Source organism: Salvia miltiorrhiza, chromosome 2, assembly GCF_028751815.1.
Source record: "Salvia miltiorrhiza cultivar Shanhuang (shh) chromosome 2, IMPLAD_Smil_shh, whole genome shotgun sequence".
NCBI lineage: Eukaryota > Viridiplantae > Streptophyta > Magnoliopsida > Lamiales > Lamiaceae > Salvia > Salvia miltiorrhiza.
This window is the reverse complement of record NC_080388.1, coordinates 51,099,520-51,116,026: the sequence shown is the minus strand read 5'-3', so window position 1 is coordinate 51,116,026 and position 16,507 is coordinate 51,099,520. Positions and strand designations below refer to the sequence as shown.

General features: G+C 32.2%; 1 protein-coding gene across 1 annotated transcript; it reads right to left on the bottom strand.

The window, feature by feature from the left end:
- Positions 1 to 1,775: 1,775 nt before the first annotated feature.
- LOC131010058 (beta-amyrin 6-beta-monooxygenase-like) lies at positions 1,776 to 5,163 on the bottom strand. The gene is made up of 3 exons (XM_057937453.1): positions 4,230 to 5,163; positions 2,448 to 2,635; positions 1,776 to 2,383 (listed from the first exon to the last, which is right to left on the bottom strand). The coding sequence occupies exons 1-3, from the start codon at positions 5,152 to 5,154 to the stop codon at positions 2,063 to 2,065; spliced, it is 1,434 nt and encodes a 477-aa protein (XP_057793436.1). The 5' UTR covers positions 5,155 to 5,163; the 3' UTR covers positions 1,776 to 2,062.
- Positions 5,164 to 16,507: the final 11,344 nt, after the last annotated feature.

Sequence of the window (16,507 nt, the reverse complement as noted above, 5' to 3'; positions counted from 1 at the left end):
ATGGTGACCATTGTGCTTGTCTTTCTTCGGTTTGCGACAATCTTTTGCCATGTGACCGGGTTTGCCGCAGTTGAAGCAATCTCCTTTGATCCTCTTCTGACCTTTTGAGTCTGGATGTTTGCCTTTGAACTTGCGTTTCTTCTTGTTGCTAGACTCGGCTAGATTTGCTTTTGCCTCAATGGAAGTTTTGTTCGTCTTGTTTTCGGAGATTCTATTGTCCTCTTCGATTCTCAAGCGAACGATCAAGTCTTCAAGTCCCATCTCCTTGCGTTTGTGCTTGAGATAGTTCTTGAAGTCCTTCCAATGTGGTGGTAATTTCTCTATCACCGCGGCCACCTGAAAAGATTCAGACAATTCCATACCTTCGGCAAGAATGTCGTGCAGGATCAGTTGAAATTCTTGCACTTGCTCCACAACGGTTTTGCTATCAACCATTTTGAAGTCTAGAAAACGACCGACTATGAACTTCTTCAAGCCGGCATCTTCTGCCTTGTACTTCGTCTCCAAGGAGTCCCATAGTTCCTTGGACGTCTTGGCGCTAGAGTAGACATTATAGAGAGTGTTGTCTAGCCCATTCAGAATATAGTTGCGACACAAAAAGTCGCTATGATGCCATGCATCATATGCTATCCGCAGTTGCGAATCAGTCTCGTCTTCCCCCACAGTTGGAGGAGATTCATTCACAAAACGAGCCATATTCAATGTAGTAAGATAAAACAGCATCTTAGACTGCCAACGTTTAAATTCAGAACCTGCGAATTTTTCCGGCTTTTCGGCAGCAGCAGGTGCTGGAGCATGTGGAACGTTGGTCGGAACTGGTGGAGCATTGTTGTTGTTGGTGTTGCTTCCTGTCGCCATCTTTCCACACTAATTTTGCCTTACGATTGTTATTTGGTAGTGTAGAAAATAGAATGACGATAAATGAAAGGATGCAGAACCGAGGCGAGAATAAATTCTCTCTCCGTAAGGCAAAATTACTTCCGCTCTGTGCTCGCGGATCTACAGTAATTGCCCCCAAGATACAACGGTTTCGGGATGATAGACGAGTCCTTAGCACTAGGAGTTCGCTATCCGGTCGAACGGCTTGATACTCGGGACGGAGTATGTAAACTAAACTAATATGACAAATTGATTATCTGAATTCGTTTGTTTTTTTTAATCTCATTCTGGAGGGCCCTATTTATAGTAGTCCAGGGGTTTCCTTGAACTGACGTGACCGTTTGGCCAAACAGGAGGTCCGAACCGACGTGTCTCTTCGGTCTTGAACCGCCACCACGTGCCCTGTTTGGGCAAACAGATCCGAACCATCGTGTCTCTTCGGTCCTCAACCGCTGCCACGTCCGTTTGGGCAAACATGTGGTCCGAACCATCGTGTCTCTTCGGTCCTCAACCGCTGCCACGTCCGTTTGGGCAAACAGGTGGTCCGAACCATGGATATCTTTGGGCATTAATTACTCATTCAATTCTTAATAGATTTGAACAAGTAAATATACCAAATTAATCTACTCAAAATGTAGATTCCAAATATACCATTTAATTCCATTAATTACAAAGTAATTATGGACTAATAAAGCCATTTATTCCAACAATCCCCAAATTAAAAAACCCTTCTACGGTGAAGGGTTGTTTATATGCTATGGATGCTTGATTTTGTGTAAAAAATTAATTTGGGGGCATAAAACAAATTTTAAGGCTACACATTTTTTGTCCCGATACTTAAGCAAATGACACAAATTTATAAGTGTCCCGATATTTCATTTGAAGACACAAATAAATATCTCTATAAACTTATCAATATCTTTTGAAACATTTTAAAGGACATTTTTATGTGCCTCTAGAAATCAATCTTGGGACATATTAAATTGTCGGGTAATCTATTGATATCAAGACACATAAAAAGTATCTCCAACTCTATTGGGACACAATACTTATAGGCACATGCATGTACTAATTAAGTGCCCCGAAAATAAGAAGTTCCCCAATAGAGCACATATTGGGGTCCAGAAAATCATTTTTGCTGTAGTTACTTTTCTTAGAATCTAATTAGTAATAACTTAAGACATCAATGAGAAGCAGGCGATGAATTTGGATAATGAGGTTTAAGATAGAGTTGAAGGCCGTGAGTGGGCAAAGGCGCAACCTGAAGCACCATCTTCTCATGTGGGATGGCCCTTTCAAGTCTGAAGCTGGTCACCAAATTGTGCATCAACACCAATATTGCAAGCTTAGCATAGACTCTTCCGGGGCACATTCTTGGTCCTCCTCCAAACGGAACGAACGTGTAAGGTGGTGGGCCAGTTCCGTCGAAGCGCGAGGGATCAAACTTGTCCGGCTCGGGGAAGTAGTCGGGGTTGGAGTGAGACGAATGCGGCGTCCACAATGCCTGCAGGTTTAGATATAAATATAATGAGCAAGAATAAAGGAAGGGTTAGAATAATTGTATGCACCTTCATTCCTGTAGGAATGGTGTAACCAGCAAAGGTGATATCAGTGGTGGCTTCCCTGAATGTTCCTGGCGAAGGGGGCACCAGCCTCAGCGTCTCGCGTGCAACGTTCCACGAGTAATTCATATTTTCCACATCCTGCCACGTCAGAAGCTCACCGGGGGCTTTCGATTTTGCGATCGCCATTTGTTCTGTACGAGACACAAGTGCATGCTTAATTTTCGGCAACACAATATTTTTTTATCAGAGTTAAGGCAACACAAAAGTGTATTTGATTTGTAAAATTTTGTTATATTATTTTTTTATATGATTAATAAAGGGTCTAATTTTAAAATTTGAGCTCGTCCCAGGATATAAATTGGCATGAACTTGGGATCCTGTATTTCAATTTTGGTGTCCCACTCTGTATTTCATTATCGATGTTTTTTAATAATTTTTGTTTATTGTTTTCATTAATTTTAGTATGTTGTTATTTAGTTGAATTTTATAATTATTATCTAGGATTCACCCATCCAATTAAAGTTTATAATTATTTTTTATAGTTAATACACATTTTTATAGCTTAAAACTATAATTTAAGTTGATTATTTCAAAATTAGGGTATATTAATTTTTAAAATTTTAATATTTTGCAACAAATGTAAATTAGAGTCCATAATATAATACTAATTTTTTATTTTATAATACTCTCTCCGTTCACGATAAGTGTGATCTTTTTATTTTCTTTTGTCCACAATAAGCGTGATCCTACCATTTTAGGACATTAACTCTTATACCTTTACCCCATTTCACACACAATATTTACATAATCTCTTAAACTATTTATTAATTATCTAACAAATCAACTTTGATGAGACATCTTCTTCATTTTATACTCATTTCCCAATATTTTTTTTAATAATCGTGTCCTCCCATCTATACTATACTTATCATGGACGGATGGAGTAATAATTATTAAAATAGTTAAATTAATAGTGGAAGATGAATAATACTCCCTCCGTTCACTAATAATTATTAAAATAGTTAAATTAATATATAGTGGAGGAAACACGAATTTTAAGAAAAAGTGTAGTATTTTTTATTAGTTGAGTGGAGAAATGGACTCACAAAGTGTATTGTTTATTAGTTGAGTGGAGAAAAAAGTATATTGTTTATTGAGACCCAACAATTAAAAAAGTATAAATAGTTATTAAAAATTGGTAGGACATGAATTGGTGGACAGACCAAAAACGAAAGTATGACATAAATTGGTGGACGGAGGGAGTAAGACATAAAATGTAGGATAGAAAATTTAATTCAATTGGAGATCATCTATAATTTCTTATGTCCCATCATATCCCGCCATTGACTTAATTAATTATTTAAATTATTTATTATAAAAATAAAAAAGTATTGTTATATAATGAACTTGAATTAATATTTATCACTAAAACTAAAATTACGAAAATATATGTATCCTAATTAACTTTGGATTAATTAATCTTAATAATGTAAATTTTAATTTAAAATTGAAAAATAAATATCAAAAGATTAATTATAAATTCAAGTTAGATTAATGAACACTTATTAATTACCTTAAAATATTACTAAAATATTTTTTTTGACTTGGGAGAGGGAGAGCGGTGTGGTTTGAACCCTAGACTCTCAGATAGGAGTTCGCATCGCTTGATCTCCCCTTGCGACAAAACATTACTTAAACATAAGAAAATAGAATTGACAGGGGGAAAAAAAATATTTAGAGTTGAATATAGAGTAAGACACCTAAATTGGGATAGAGATGGGTTACCTTTAAGAACCAGTTCGTAAACGTGTGGAAGTTGAGCAAGAAAATAGACGACGGAAGTGAGCGCAGCGGCGGTTGAGTCATAGCTAGCGAGGAGCAAGCTGACAAAGCAATTGGCAATCTTCTTATCACTCACAGGCTTGCCATCTTCATCGGTGAGAAGCAGCATCTTCGACAGCAGGTCCCGCCCCTCGTCCCCTTTAATCTCCTCCACCATCATATTCATCTCCTTCCTCCTCGCCCCCACGATGCTTAGCATCTCCCCACGCACCATGTTCCCCGCCTTGATCGCGCGGTGGAAGGCTGTCCCGGGCAGATCTATCGGCAGGGACAGCAGCCCGTTCCTCATCTTCGCAAACGGATCCGACAGCTTCCTGAGACGCTCCGGATCCACGAGGTTGAGAAACAATCTGCACGACAGCTCGAATGTGTACTTGTTGATCAAGGGTTGCGCCTTGACGACCGAGTTTGGCCTCCAGCCGCCGCCGGCCAGCTGCCCGCGGGCCATCTCGTCCATCACCGGAATGTACTGCCGCAGCGCCTCCGGCTTCAGCGTGTCGTATTGGAAGTTGCGGAACATAGCGAGGGCATCCGGGAGGAGCACCTTCTGCAAGGAGAGGGGCAGCCACGGGGCGACGTCGCTGGTAAAGATGATCTTGTTGCCCTGCGCGCCGCAGAAGATCATCACTTTCTCTCCCAGCAACGACGTCTGGAACACGTCGTGGGAGTATTTCTCCATTCTGTCTCGGACGAATTTGGAGAGGCCGAGCAGGCCGAGGTCGACGTTTTCGCCCAGAATCGGCCAGCCCTTGGAGCCCGGGGGGAGGTTGCTGGCATCGTCGGAGTCATCCTTGTGGAAGAACAAGATGAGGTATAGAGAGAAGGGAAGGAGGAGGAGGAAGAAGAGGTAAGGTATGAAGATGTCCATAGCTTGTTTGTGTAGAGATGGTGAAGGCCAAGTGTAGGAAGAGAAGTGAGGCTGCATTCAATATATAGGAGATGACGGCTTCATCACTTAATGTTCACATATTACTCGCCGTTTTTTATAAAATATCTCATTATACATAATCTGGTACTAATGGAAAGATGTTTCATCTGGCGTTGATATTTTTTTTAAGAACTTCCACCTAAATATCAAAATGATTTCGTTTTTGATGCGTGTGAGAAAAAATAGAAAATTCTCTCTCTCGTTCATCTCTACAATCTCATCATCAATGTCACCTTTGTAAACCTGCAAACATCTTTTTCCTTTGGAGAGGAGGGTTCTATCAATGATCAGAGATGGGAGATTGTTGAACTTTTAGTTTTTTTTTAACGCTGTTTCATATGGTGAGGTGGAAAAAAAATTCCACCCTCGGTGATTAATCATCTTTTGATCTTAAAATTTGGATTGCGAGGCATTTTATGGAAAATGTTGAAAGTTAAAGGTTATTGAAGAGAAATCGAAAGTTTGAGACATTTTATAAAACGCTAAAAGTTGGAGACACAAAACACTATTAACTCTATTATTATTATTGTCCCAAAATATAAGTCTTTCACCCATCCTGATTTTACACATGAGTTTAAATTATGCCTCTATTTATTCAAAATTTCAATTGTTCGATGGTGAATTAATTAATATCATCATTATTAATTGAAGTGACAAGTTAATGCCATCGTGATTAGTTAAAGTGGCGTAGATATCCAACTACGTTATCTAGTACATCAACTTTAAACCAAGTAATATTTCAAACATTTACCTCAACATAAATTTGGGGTCAATTGAAAATTGTCAATCGCGTAAAAATCAGAAGAATTAATTGAAAGTTTGTGTTGGTGGTGACAAAATTTTAGTTCTATGTCAAAAATTAAATTTTAGTGAAATTAATTTGTGTATTTAGGTGCAACTACTTATTACTCCCTCCGTGACAATAGTAATGTCTCACTTTCCTTAATGAGACGTCCCAATACAAATGTCTCATTCCTCATTTTTTGCAATATATTCTCTCTCTATACCAAATATATTTAAATAATTTCTATCAACCCACTATATCTATTTTTTTACACATTTCTTAATCTTCGTACCCAAAAGTTATGGGACACTACTATTGGGATGGAGGGATTATTATTATTATTATTATTATTATTATTATTATTATTATTATTATTATTATTATTATTATATGTGCAATAAGATCAAGTGTCGTGCAATATATTTTGCATGTGCCATCATGTTCCACTATTATATTTATTATTTTAATAATATTTTAGAAAAATAAAAATGAAATTAGCAATCATAAAAAATATTCCCTCCGTCCCAGCACAGTAATTTAGAGAAATATTAATTAGATTATTAAGTGGTTTAGTGTAGAGTTGAAAAGTTGATGTGAGCCCCAAAAATTCTCACTTTTTGGGATTAACTTTTTCCATAAAGGGAAACAGGTCATTTGAAGTGGGACAACCTAAAAAAAATAAGACATTTGAAGTGGGACAGAGGGAGTAGTGATTATACTATAACCTAATTGAATGGAATGAGCCCTAGTTAAAAGTTACCAAATTAAATTGAAATGAAGAACATACTATGAAAGAAAATTTTAAAATTTGAATGCCTGGCATCGAATGTAATACACTGAATCTTAAGAGTTTTTTGTGGGACTTTTAGCTGAGATTGGTTGAGATCCTCTATTTAATTTTTTGCCTGGCATCAAATGTAATACACCGAATTTAACGACTGAAAATTTTGGTCGTTAATTTAACGGCCTTAATGACCGTTTCACAACCATTTTTTTTTTCTAAATTTTTTAACGACCGAAATTTCGGTTGTTAATTCGGTCGTTAATACTCTCTCCATCCCGTAAGAGTGTATCGCATTTTCCATTTTCGTCTGTCCGACTGTCCCATAAAAGTGTATCACTTCCATTTTAGGACATGACTCACTTTCTCTTTTAACCATAACCACTCATTTTTACATAACCTCACAATCAATTCAACAACAACCACTCATTTCTATTCAATACATTAACTACCAACTTTTTCTTAAAATCTGTGCCGTCTCATATGTGATACTCCTTCCGTCCCAAACGAAATGTCCTATTTCTTTTCGGCACGGAGATTAAGAAATGTGTATAAAGTAGATCAAGTGGGTTGATGAAAATTATTTAAATATTAAGTATAGAGAGAGTGTGTATTGCCAAAAAAGGAAACAGAACATTTCGTTTGGGACAGCCCAAAAAGGAAAACAGGACATTTCGTTTGGGACGGAGGGAGTACATTCTTACGGGATGGATGTAGTATTTTTTTATATATATATTTTTTATTTTTTAACGATCGAAAATTCGGTCGTTAATTTTTTTTAAATATTTTTATTTTTTTTAAGATCGAATTTTTCTGTCGTTATAATTATTTATTTTTTTATTTTTATTTTTTTAATATTTTTTATTATTTTTAAAGACTGGAATTTTCGTTCCTAAACATTATTTTTCATCATTTATTTTATTTTTATTTTTATTTATTTATTTTATTTATTAATGACCAAATATTCAGTTGTTAATATTATTTTTTAAATTTTTTAATTTCATTTTTTAGTTTTCATTTATTTTTATTTTTTTGTAATTAATTTATTTTTTTGCAATTTTTAATATTTAATTATTTTAATTAATTTTCTATTTAATTCTTATTTTAAAATTGTTGAGAATATTTTTAAAATGATTTTTATTTTCATAATATTATTCTAAAAAATTAGACAATATTATTGTCTAATAAAAATATGATATTATTTGCAAATAATATTTAAAATAATAAATCTTAATTTGAAGCAAATAATTTATTTTAAAATAATAAATAATTAGATTTATTAAATTATTAGATTCATTATTTTCAAAACATAAAATTATTTGATTTATATTTCAAATTACATTTATTTGATTTATTTTCAAATATTTTATTATTTTAAAATAATAAATCTAATAATTAAATAAATTTAAATAAATCTAATAATTTATTAAATAATTTTTTATTTTATATTATATCTAAAATAATAATAAATTATTTTAAACACTATACGCCGAATTATTTTAGAAATTGATTGTTATTTTTCATACTCATATTTTCTGTTTTTTAAAAAAATTACGATAATATTAATTTTCTATTATTTTAAATTCGATCGTATATTTACCGTCACTCTTTCGCCAGTATGACAAATCTTAGATATTACCTAGACAAATCTTAAATAAAAATTCGTTCGTTAAATTTAACGACTGAAATAAACTGTTGTTGGGACCTGGAACGACGAAGCAAACAACGACCTCAAAAAATGATCGTTAATTCAGTCGTTGTTAACGACCGTTTTCGATCATTAGAACCACGTTTTCTTGTAATGCTATTTTTTCTATGTCTCGCGTTTTAGTTTAATTGTAAATTTATTATTTCAGGTTCATTAACTCAATTATGGTTTTATATTGTTCGTTTGAAATTTAATTGAAGTTATATAAATCTATAATAGTCCGCAAAACGTATAGTAAACTTTTTTTTTTTGAAAGAACAAACTGCACGTAATTAAACTGTTCAACACAAATCACGTACAAGAAGGGTCTCTTTCTAGAAAACATTCAAGCCACAAATTTAATTTATCTACTGTCTTAATCTAATTTCTAACGGCTTGAATTATTAACATGTTTTACTTGAAAAATTTATTTAACTATTTACACAACCATGTAGCACAGACAACAGTTCAAGTACATTCCAAAAAAGTTGTATATATTTCATTCCTTCCTTCCTTCGTGTACAACATTGCAAAGTATAATAGTTTAATCTGGCGGATGTTTTTAGAAATATATATTTAGTGATCACTAAAAAAATGTATTTGTCCTTGATATTTGCAAACAAATTAATTAAACATGATTTTATTCTTTTATTGTAATTACAGTGCTGCCAACCTTTTCATCTAGGCCCAAAGAAAATGAATGCTTTCACTCTTAAAAGTGCAGATAGCGCAGATCTACTAAATTCGTGATGGACTATTGAATGCTATGAACTCTGAAAAGTTTGATATTTTGGCCTTAGTATAGGTTAATTAATGAAGATGGATTAGTTCGTGGAAAGTTGCAATAATCCTCATGATCACCCAAGACCAAAATTTAATTAGGGTTTTTTAATTGAATAGTAATTGATATTTATTAATAAATGCTAAACTTTCGAAACTATTTATACTGACTACCAATTCTATATGCATAATAGGCCCAATCTATGAGTTTAATAGTAAAACCAACTCAACAAAAGTAATAATATGTGAATACTCCATCCCTTCCACGAATCTCGACACGTATTTCTTTTTGGGTCATCCCACGAATCTTGACACATTTCCAAATAAGGTAATAATTAGTCCAAAAATAAGAGCTCTTAATTACATTAATTCTCTCTAGCTCCTACAGTCCTACTTAATCACTTTATTACTTTCTCTTTTCTACTTTATCATACTTTATTACCTACACACTTAAAACACTAATCTACAATTCCTTAATTCTCGTGCTGAAACCAAATGTGTCAAGATTCATGGGACGGAGGGAGTCTCTAATAACCAAAATGACAAATGGCGCCCATAAGCTTCTGCACCCCAACTAATTATCTTTTTTATTAAACTAGTACGCTCATTCGTGTGATATACGGTGAACATCAAAATTAAAGGATATATTTAAATAAATAAATATAAATATTAGATAAATATAAAACATGTTTTAAAAATAAAACAATCCATATCATCTACTCAATAAAATCTTGAATTTAAAAATGCAAAATTTCAATTTTGTATAGAGTGTAATGATAATTATAGTTATTGAATAATTTTTAATATTATACGATAATGAAAAATAGCATTACACATTATTATTATAGAGTATTACGCGTCATAATAAATAAATAAATATTTCCATAAGCATAAATAAAAAGTTATAAGATTTTATTGAAGAGAGATAAAATAAAATATTTTAAATTTCTATAACTTATTTGTTTTAATTTAAGCTCATTAATTTTTGATGATTTTTATACTATATTAAATTTAAGATGCATATTGAATATTTATCATGAATCAAATTTGACCATGTTTAGAAAAAGAATTAAAATATAAAAATAAAAATAAAATAATAATAATAATAATAATAATAATAATAATAATAATAATAATAATAATAATAATAATAATAATAATAATAATAATAATAATAATAATAATAATAATAATAATAATAATAATAATAATAATAATAATAATAAATTGATGGGAGAAGAGAGAGAGAGAGGGAGAAAAAAAAAGAGGGAATAAATGGAGAAAAAAAAATTCTTATTTTATATATTATATAGATTATATAGATTTTAACCATATACTCACTCTATCCTGCAAAATAGTCCTAATATATTTTTTTTAAGTGTTCACAAAAATAATTATATTCTATTTTATGGATACTACCCCACAATAGATTAATTACGCTCCATATATTCACTTATTTACCTGTTCTACCACATGCTAGGACCCTCTTCAATTCACGATACAATTAATTATCATTATTAATATTACTTTTATGATGGGACCCACCCTCCAACATATTTAACCAATTATATTAAAATTCGTGTACTTCCGCTTAAGATTATTTTATAGGACGTGCGGAGAGTATACTAATTCTATTAAAATTCGTGTCACTCCCGCTTAGGATTATTTTTATAAGATGCGCAGATGGAGTATACCAATTCTATTAAAATTCGTGTCACTCCCTCTTAGAATTATTTTTATAGGACGCGCGGAGGGAGTATTTAATGTATTTGATTGTGCACATGAAATTTCATAAATTTATCATATTTTTCTACAAACAAATTTGGATTACCACTGGATTAAATTATAATTAATTCAATTAGTAGATATATATATATATATAATGTAAATAAATACTATTATATTATGTATATATTAAATGTTATATTTATTATTTATTGAAGGACCAAATAATAAATATTGATAACTACAGAAGTTATAAATAAGGGATCTGGTCCCTAGGAAACAGTACGCTCTTTCAGTATTCTTATTCCCATCAGAGTCTACGAATATACTGAAAAATACCGTATTCCTAGAAGACCAAATCTTTATACGAAATTTATCATGGCATCAGGTTAGTAATTCTGATCTAAATATTCTCAATTTATAATAATAGAATTTATAGTAATTATGTAAATTACTTCCTACAATTAAACAAATTTGGATGACCACAGGAAGTATACCGTGGAAAAATCGTGCTGGAAGTTTTTAATTATTTTTAAATCTATTAAATTATTATTTTATAAAAAAAAATATTTAATTTGTGGCCAGAATTTGGTCACTTAGGGGGAAATCACACTTTATTGATTTTTGGTCACTTAGGGGCCGGGGAAATCACATTTTTCTAAGGTTTTCTAACCGTTTCTTTTGATTTTGATTTTTATTTATTTCATCAAAAAGTAAGGAAAATGCATAAATGTGGCATATACATAGTTTAACGCTTAATATGAACTCATTTAAGCAAATAGGACTTTCTAATGTAATTACAACAATATTTCATGGATGAAAATATGACACGACCTTTGATTGTAATAAAAGTTTTGTAATAAATAAGTATCTAATATAATTAATCTTGTACGTGTTGCCTTGCACATCATGCTACATTTCTCATTGCTATAACATGACTGGTAATATTGTGTATCATGTCAATTGTAGCTAGCTGATAACTCTTGTATAAAGAGATATTACTCATTAATTCTTTTAAAGTTTTAATAAGAGTTTGATGCATGTGACTGGTAATATTGTGTATCATGTCAATTGTAGCTAGGGATGTCAATGCAGTCCGAAATTCGTGGGCCGACCCGAATAACCCGACAAAATTAGAGGGTTAGGGTTGAAAAATCGCAACCCGAAAAAACCTCCAGCCCGATTAGCCCGCACTCGACTAATCCGGAACCCGATAGGGCTAGCCCGAAAACTCGATGGGCTGACGGAATTGTGACTGATGCATTCAGTTACAACTTCTGCTGTGTTTAGATCTATGATATTTGCTTAAATATATATATGTAGCCTAATTAAAAAAAGTGAAATTAATTAGTTAGAATATATATGTGTGTGTGTGTGCAATCTCATTAAAAAAAGTGAAATTAATTATGGAGTTTTTGTAGAAATTGATTATTAGTATCACATTAGTTAGAAATTAATTATTAGTATATATCTCATTTTAAAGTGATACCAATTTTTTTTTTCTTTTTCTGTCAATGAGACGTTCATGACAAATCCACTAATTATTCAGTAAATAATCCAGATTGATTCTAGTGCATTGATACATGTTAAATTTTACTATCTCATTTTAATATAATTTTGTTTATGTAATCTTGAATATCTTATATTTTTGCATTTCATGCTTTGCTATATAATTTATATTTTTAATATCTATGTATATTTTACACATTATACATTAGATCATTAGGAATAATAAATACAAATGATAATTTTATTTTTACGCATTTAACCTGATTAGCCCGATGGGCTAGCCCGAAACCCGAAAGTTTAGGGTTATGGTTGAAGATTTACAACCTGAAAAAATCTCCAACCCGATTAGCCCGCACCCGACTAACCCGGAACCCGATAGGGCTAGCCCGAAAACCCGATGGGCTGGCCCGATTGACATATCTGATTGTAGCTAGCTGATAACTCTTGTATAAGGAGTTATTACTCATTAATTCTTTTAAAGTTTTAATAAGAGTTTGATACATGCATGTCTGGTATAGTTTGTTTTGATTTTCTTTTATGTTTAATTTGTCGTTTCGCTCTTTCGTCTTTGTGTGTTTGAGAATTGAGATGTTTGAAAATTAATGTCAAACATTATCTAATCTAATAAAAATAAAGAAAGGAGAGATTTGTTGGTCTTGTACTGGGATTATAGCATGGTTGGGATTTTGCCACAACATTCTTCCCCGTTGTGTTGGACAAATTTTTATGTGCAAAAGAGAAAGGGGATCGCTTACTAAAAGAAAAAGTTAGTTGATTTGGCACAAAAGTTGAACATCTCTCGGCAAAAATCCAAGAGAGAAAGGAGAGCACTTGAAATCTACACCAAATAAAGGGTAACAAAGGGCTATTTTTGGAAAATTTAGCTGCTACATCTAAGGAAGGCATCCGCAATTGTGAGGGGATTCATGCATTCTTGAAATTCAACAACAAAATAGAAAGCATAGGGGAGAAGAAGCAACCGCAATTTGCAGGCTGATTTTGGTGTATACTTTGATCCAGAGATTGAGCACGCATTTAGAAGGTGGGAAAGAGAGAAACGAGCTCGAAATCAAGTTAACATGGCTGAACGAGTGATCAGCAATAACCAAGGAGCTGAGGTGCTAATGTTGTTGTGGCTGACCATAATTTCTCCACTCCACTCACAAAAATGAACTCATTTCTCCACTCGCAACACACTTATATCAAACATTTATTAAAATTCTGGTTCCGGAAGTATTATTTTCTCAAAGTCAACATTGAGCCTCGCTGTGAGGTTTCAATTGATGAACAAGTTGTTGTTATAAATTGGATTATTATCCTCAACCCCTCATCACCACCGTACGACAAAGCCCATGAAAAATAATTCAACTACTGCAAGCAGTGCCCCATGTGATAAATATGACGTGTAATGGGCGCTCGTTACCACCAGGGCCGGTTGGCCGTGGCCTCAAGACTCCCACATAAATAAGAGCCCAAAGTTTTTTTAGGCTCATAACTTAAACTATTTTGTAAATGTAGGACAAATTTTTTCGCGCTTGCAATTGTAGGACAAATTTTCAAAAATTGAGCATAAGTAGGACAAATTGAGCCCGAAAAATCAATTTATCCTGTAATTGCAAGCCCAAGATTTTTTGTCCTACATTTGCAAAATGACCAAAGTTACGGTCCTAAAAAAAGGAGAGAAGAAAGAATTTTTTAAAAATTTTAATCTTTAAATAAATATAACTTTTACATTTCAAACCAAATATTTACATAAAATATATCAAATTAAAGCTCTTATTGTGATCTTTAATTTGATGTGCATATTACATATTTTGAGTGGCAATTTTGGAGTGACAAGATATTAAATTTTTTGTCATGCAAGAAAAGAAAATACAGGGGAAGAAAAAAGGAAATAAAATAACCCTTAAAAAGACAAAATTTCAATTTGAGTGGGAAATTTGGAGTTATAATAAAATTCAAGGTTTATTTATAAACTATATTTTTTAATTTTTTTTATCTTTTAATTATTTTATTTCTAAAATTGTAAAATTCGACTAATTATAAAATAGTATGTAATATGCATATCAAATTAAAGATCACGATAAAAGCTTTAATTTGACATATTTTTAGGCCCGTAATTTTGGTCATTTTGCAAATGTAGGACAAAATTTGTTGGGCTTGCAATTGCAAGACAAATTGATTTTTCGGGCTCAATTTGTCCTATTTATGCCGAATTTTTGAAAATTAACAATTTTATTTATTTCAATTTATAGATTATTAGTTATGTTTTTTTTTTTTTGTGTTCGGTTTTATTGTGTTTTATTTCAATAGCATGAGTAGCTAAATTTCTAATTCGGTGTGAATAATGAAATATTAATCTAAACTCTGTGAAACCTTATTGTTTGTAATTAATTCAATTGGATTTTGATTTGTTCCTTGAGTAGAAAGTTTTAATTTGATTTTCTTGAGCCTGATCACCTTAGGTTAATTCGGATTAGTGTCAATTAGTTCCCTCAATCAACAATTGTTCGAATCGGGCTAATTAGTGATGAAGCTATTGTATCGGTTATAGGGAATAAATTGCTAGACGAATTATTACTTGCATTTTTGGGTAATTTGTCTAAATCGGGTTCATTCATCTTAATGCTATTGAAACATTAAATCTAGGTTTGACGTTTCCAACTATGTTATGTTTTAATAAGGGAAATAGTTAGGTCTGACGTCTACAGCTAACTATCGATAAAGTAAATGGGAATTGGGGTACGTCCGCTACATTCACGGTATCCTATAGTTTGGTTGGTCCATTAGAATTAATTTATCTTTACGTCGATGGTCAGAGTAGTGACTAGTGTTGATTTATTTGAAACCAAGTCTATTTTATTATTTGATTATTTTCTTGTTTGCTATTTAGTTGATTTATTACTTTTCTTAGTTTATAATCAATCTCTGAAATTTAAAGCGTGGTGGCTACACCAAACTTGATATTTAGGAACTTGAGTATATTTACTCGGTTAGACATTGCTTATTGCGATACTCATTTAATTCTTGGCAGGATTGCAAAAATTATTTGGTGGTAAACGACGACCACCAGCAAGAAATCGACAACGATTCTCCAAGACTTTTCATTTAACTAGCTATATATTAGGGGTGAGCAAAAAATCTGAAACCGAATAACCGAACCGATCCAAACCAAAATTTTGAAATATAGTTAGGTTTTTTCGGTTTTTGGGTTCGGTTCGATTTTTTTTCTTCATAAAATATCGGTTTTTCGGTTGGGTTCGGTTCGAATTTTTTAAAACCGGACAAAACCGAAAAACCGAATATATTTATAATATATATATATATAATATTTTAATTATAATTTTGTAATATCTAACTTCTACTATTTTTTAAATTTTAATTGTTTTTTTTTTCGGTTTTTTCAGAATTTTCAGTTTTTTTCGGATTAATTTGGTGTTTCGGTTCGGTTTGTTTTAATTATAAAAATTTCGGTTAATTCGGTTAATTCGATTCGGTTCAATTTTTTTTTTTCAAACCGAACAAAAATATGATTTGGTTTGATTTTATCAAAAATCGAACCATATAACCGAATGCACAGCCCTACTATATACATATGACTAAGAGTCTTGTGAAATGATTGAAGATTGACTCATTTTCTTCATCGAGATCGATTCAAACTCACCGTGGTCTCAGAGTTTGAAGTCAAACCTTATTTACCTTATCCACTCCTACAAAAGAATTGTGAAGGTCCTCGTATGCTTTCTTCAACGTTGTCTAGTTGTCTATCATCTCGAACAATTTTATGTTTAATTCTTGATGCATAATCTTGAGGGCAAACTAATCTCGTTTAATTTCTTTCTTTCTCCAAATGATCCTTTTGGTTTTGTGAAAGAGCTTCCACATTTGGAGGCTTTACAAAACCATCTTGACAATATATCCCATAATCTTTGGTGATTGGAGTTCAGGATGTCAATGGATGGATTTTACCTGGATCGAAATCATGAAAATTATTTTGATTTTGAATTTAAAACTATTCGTTAGTCCG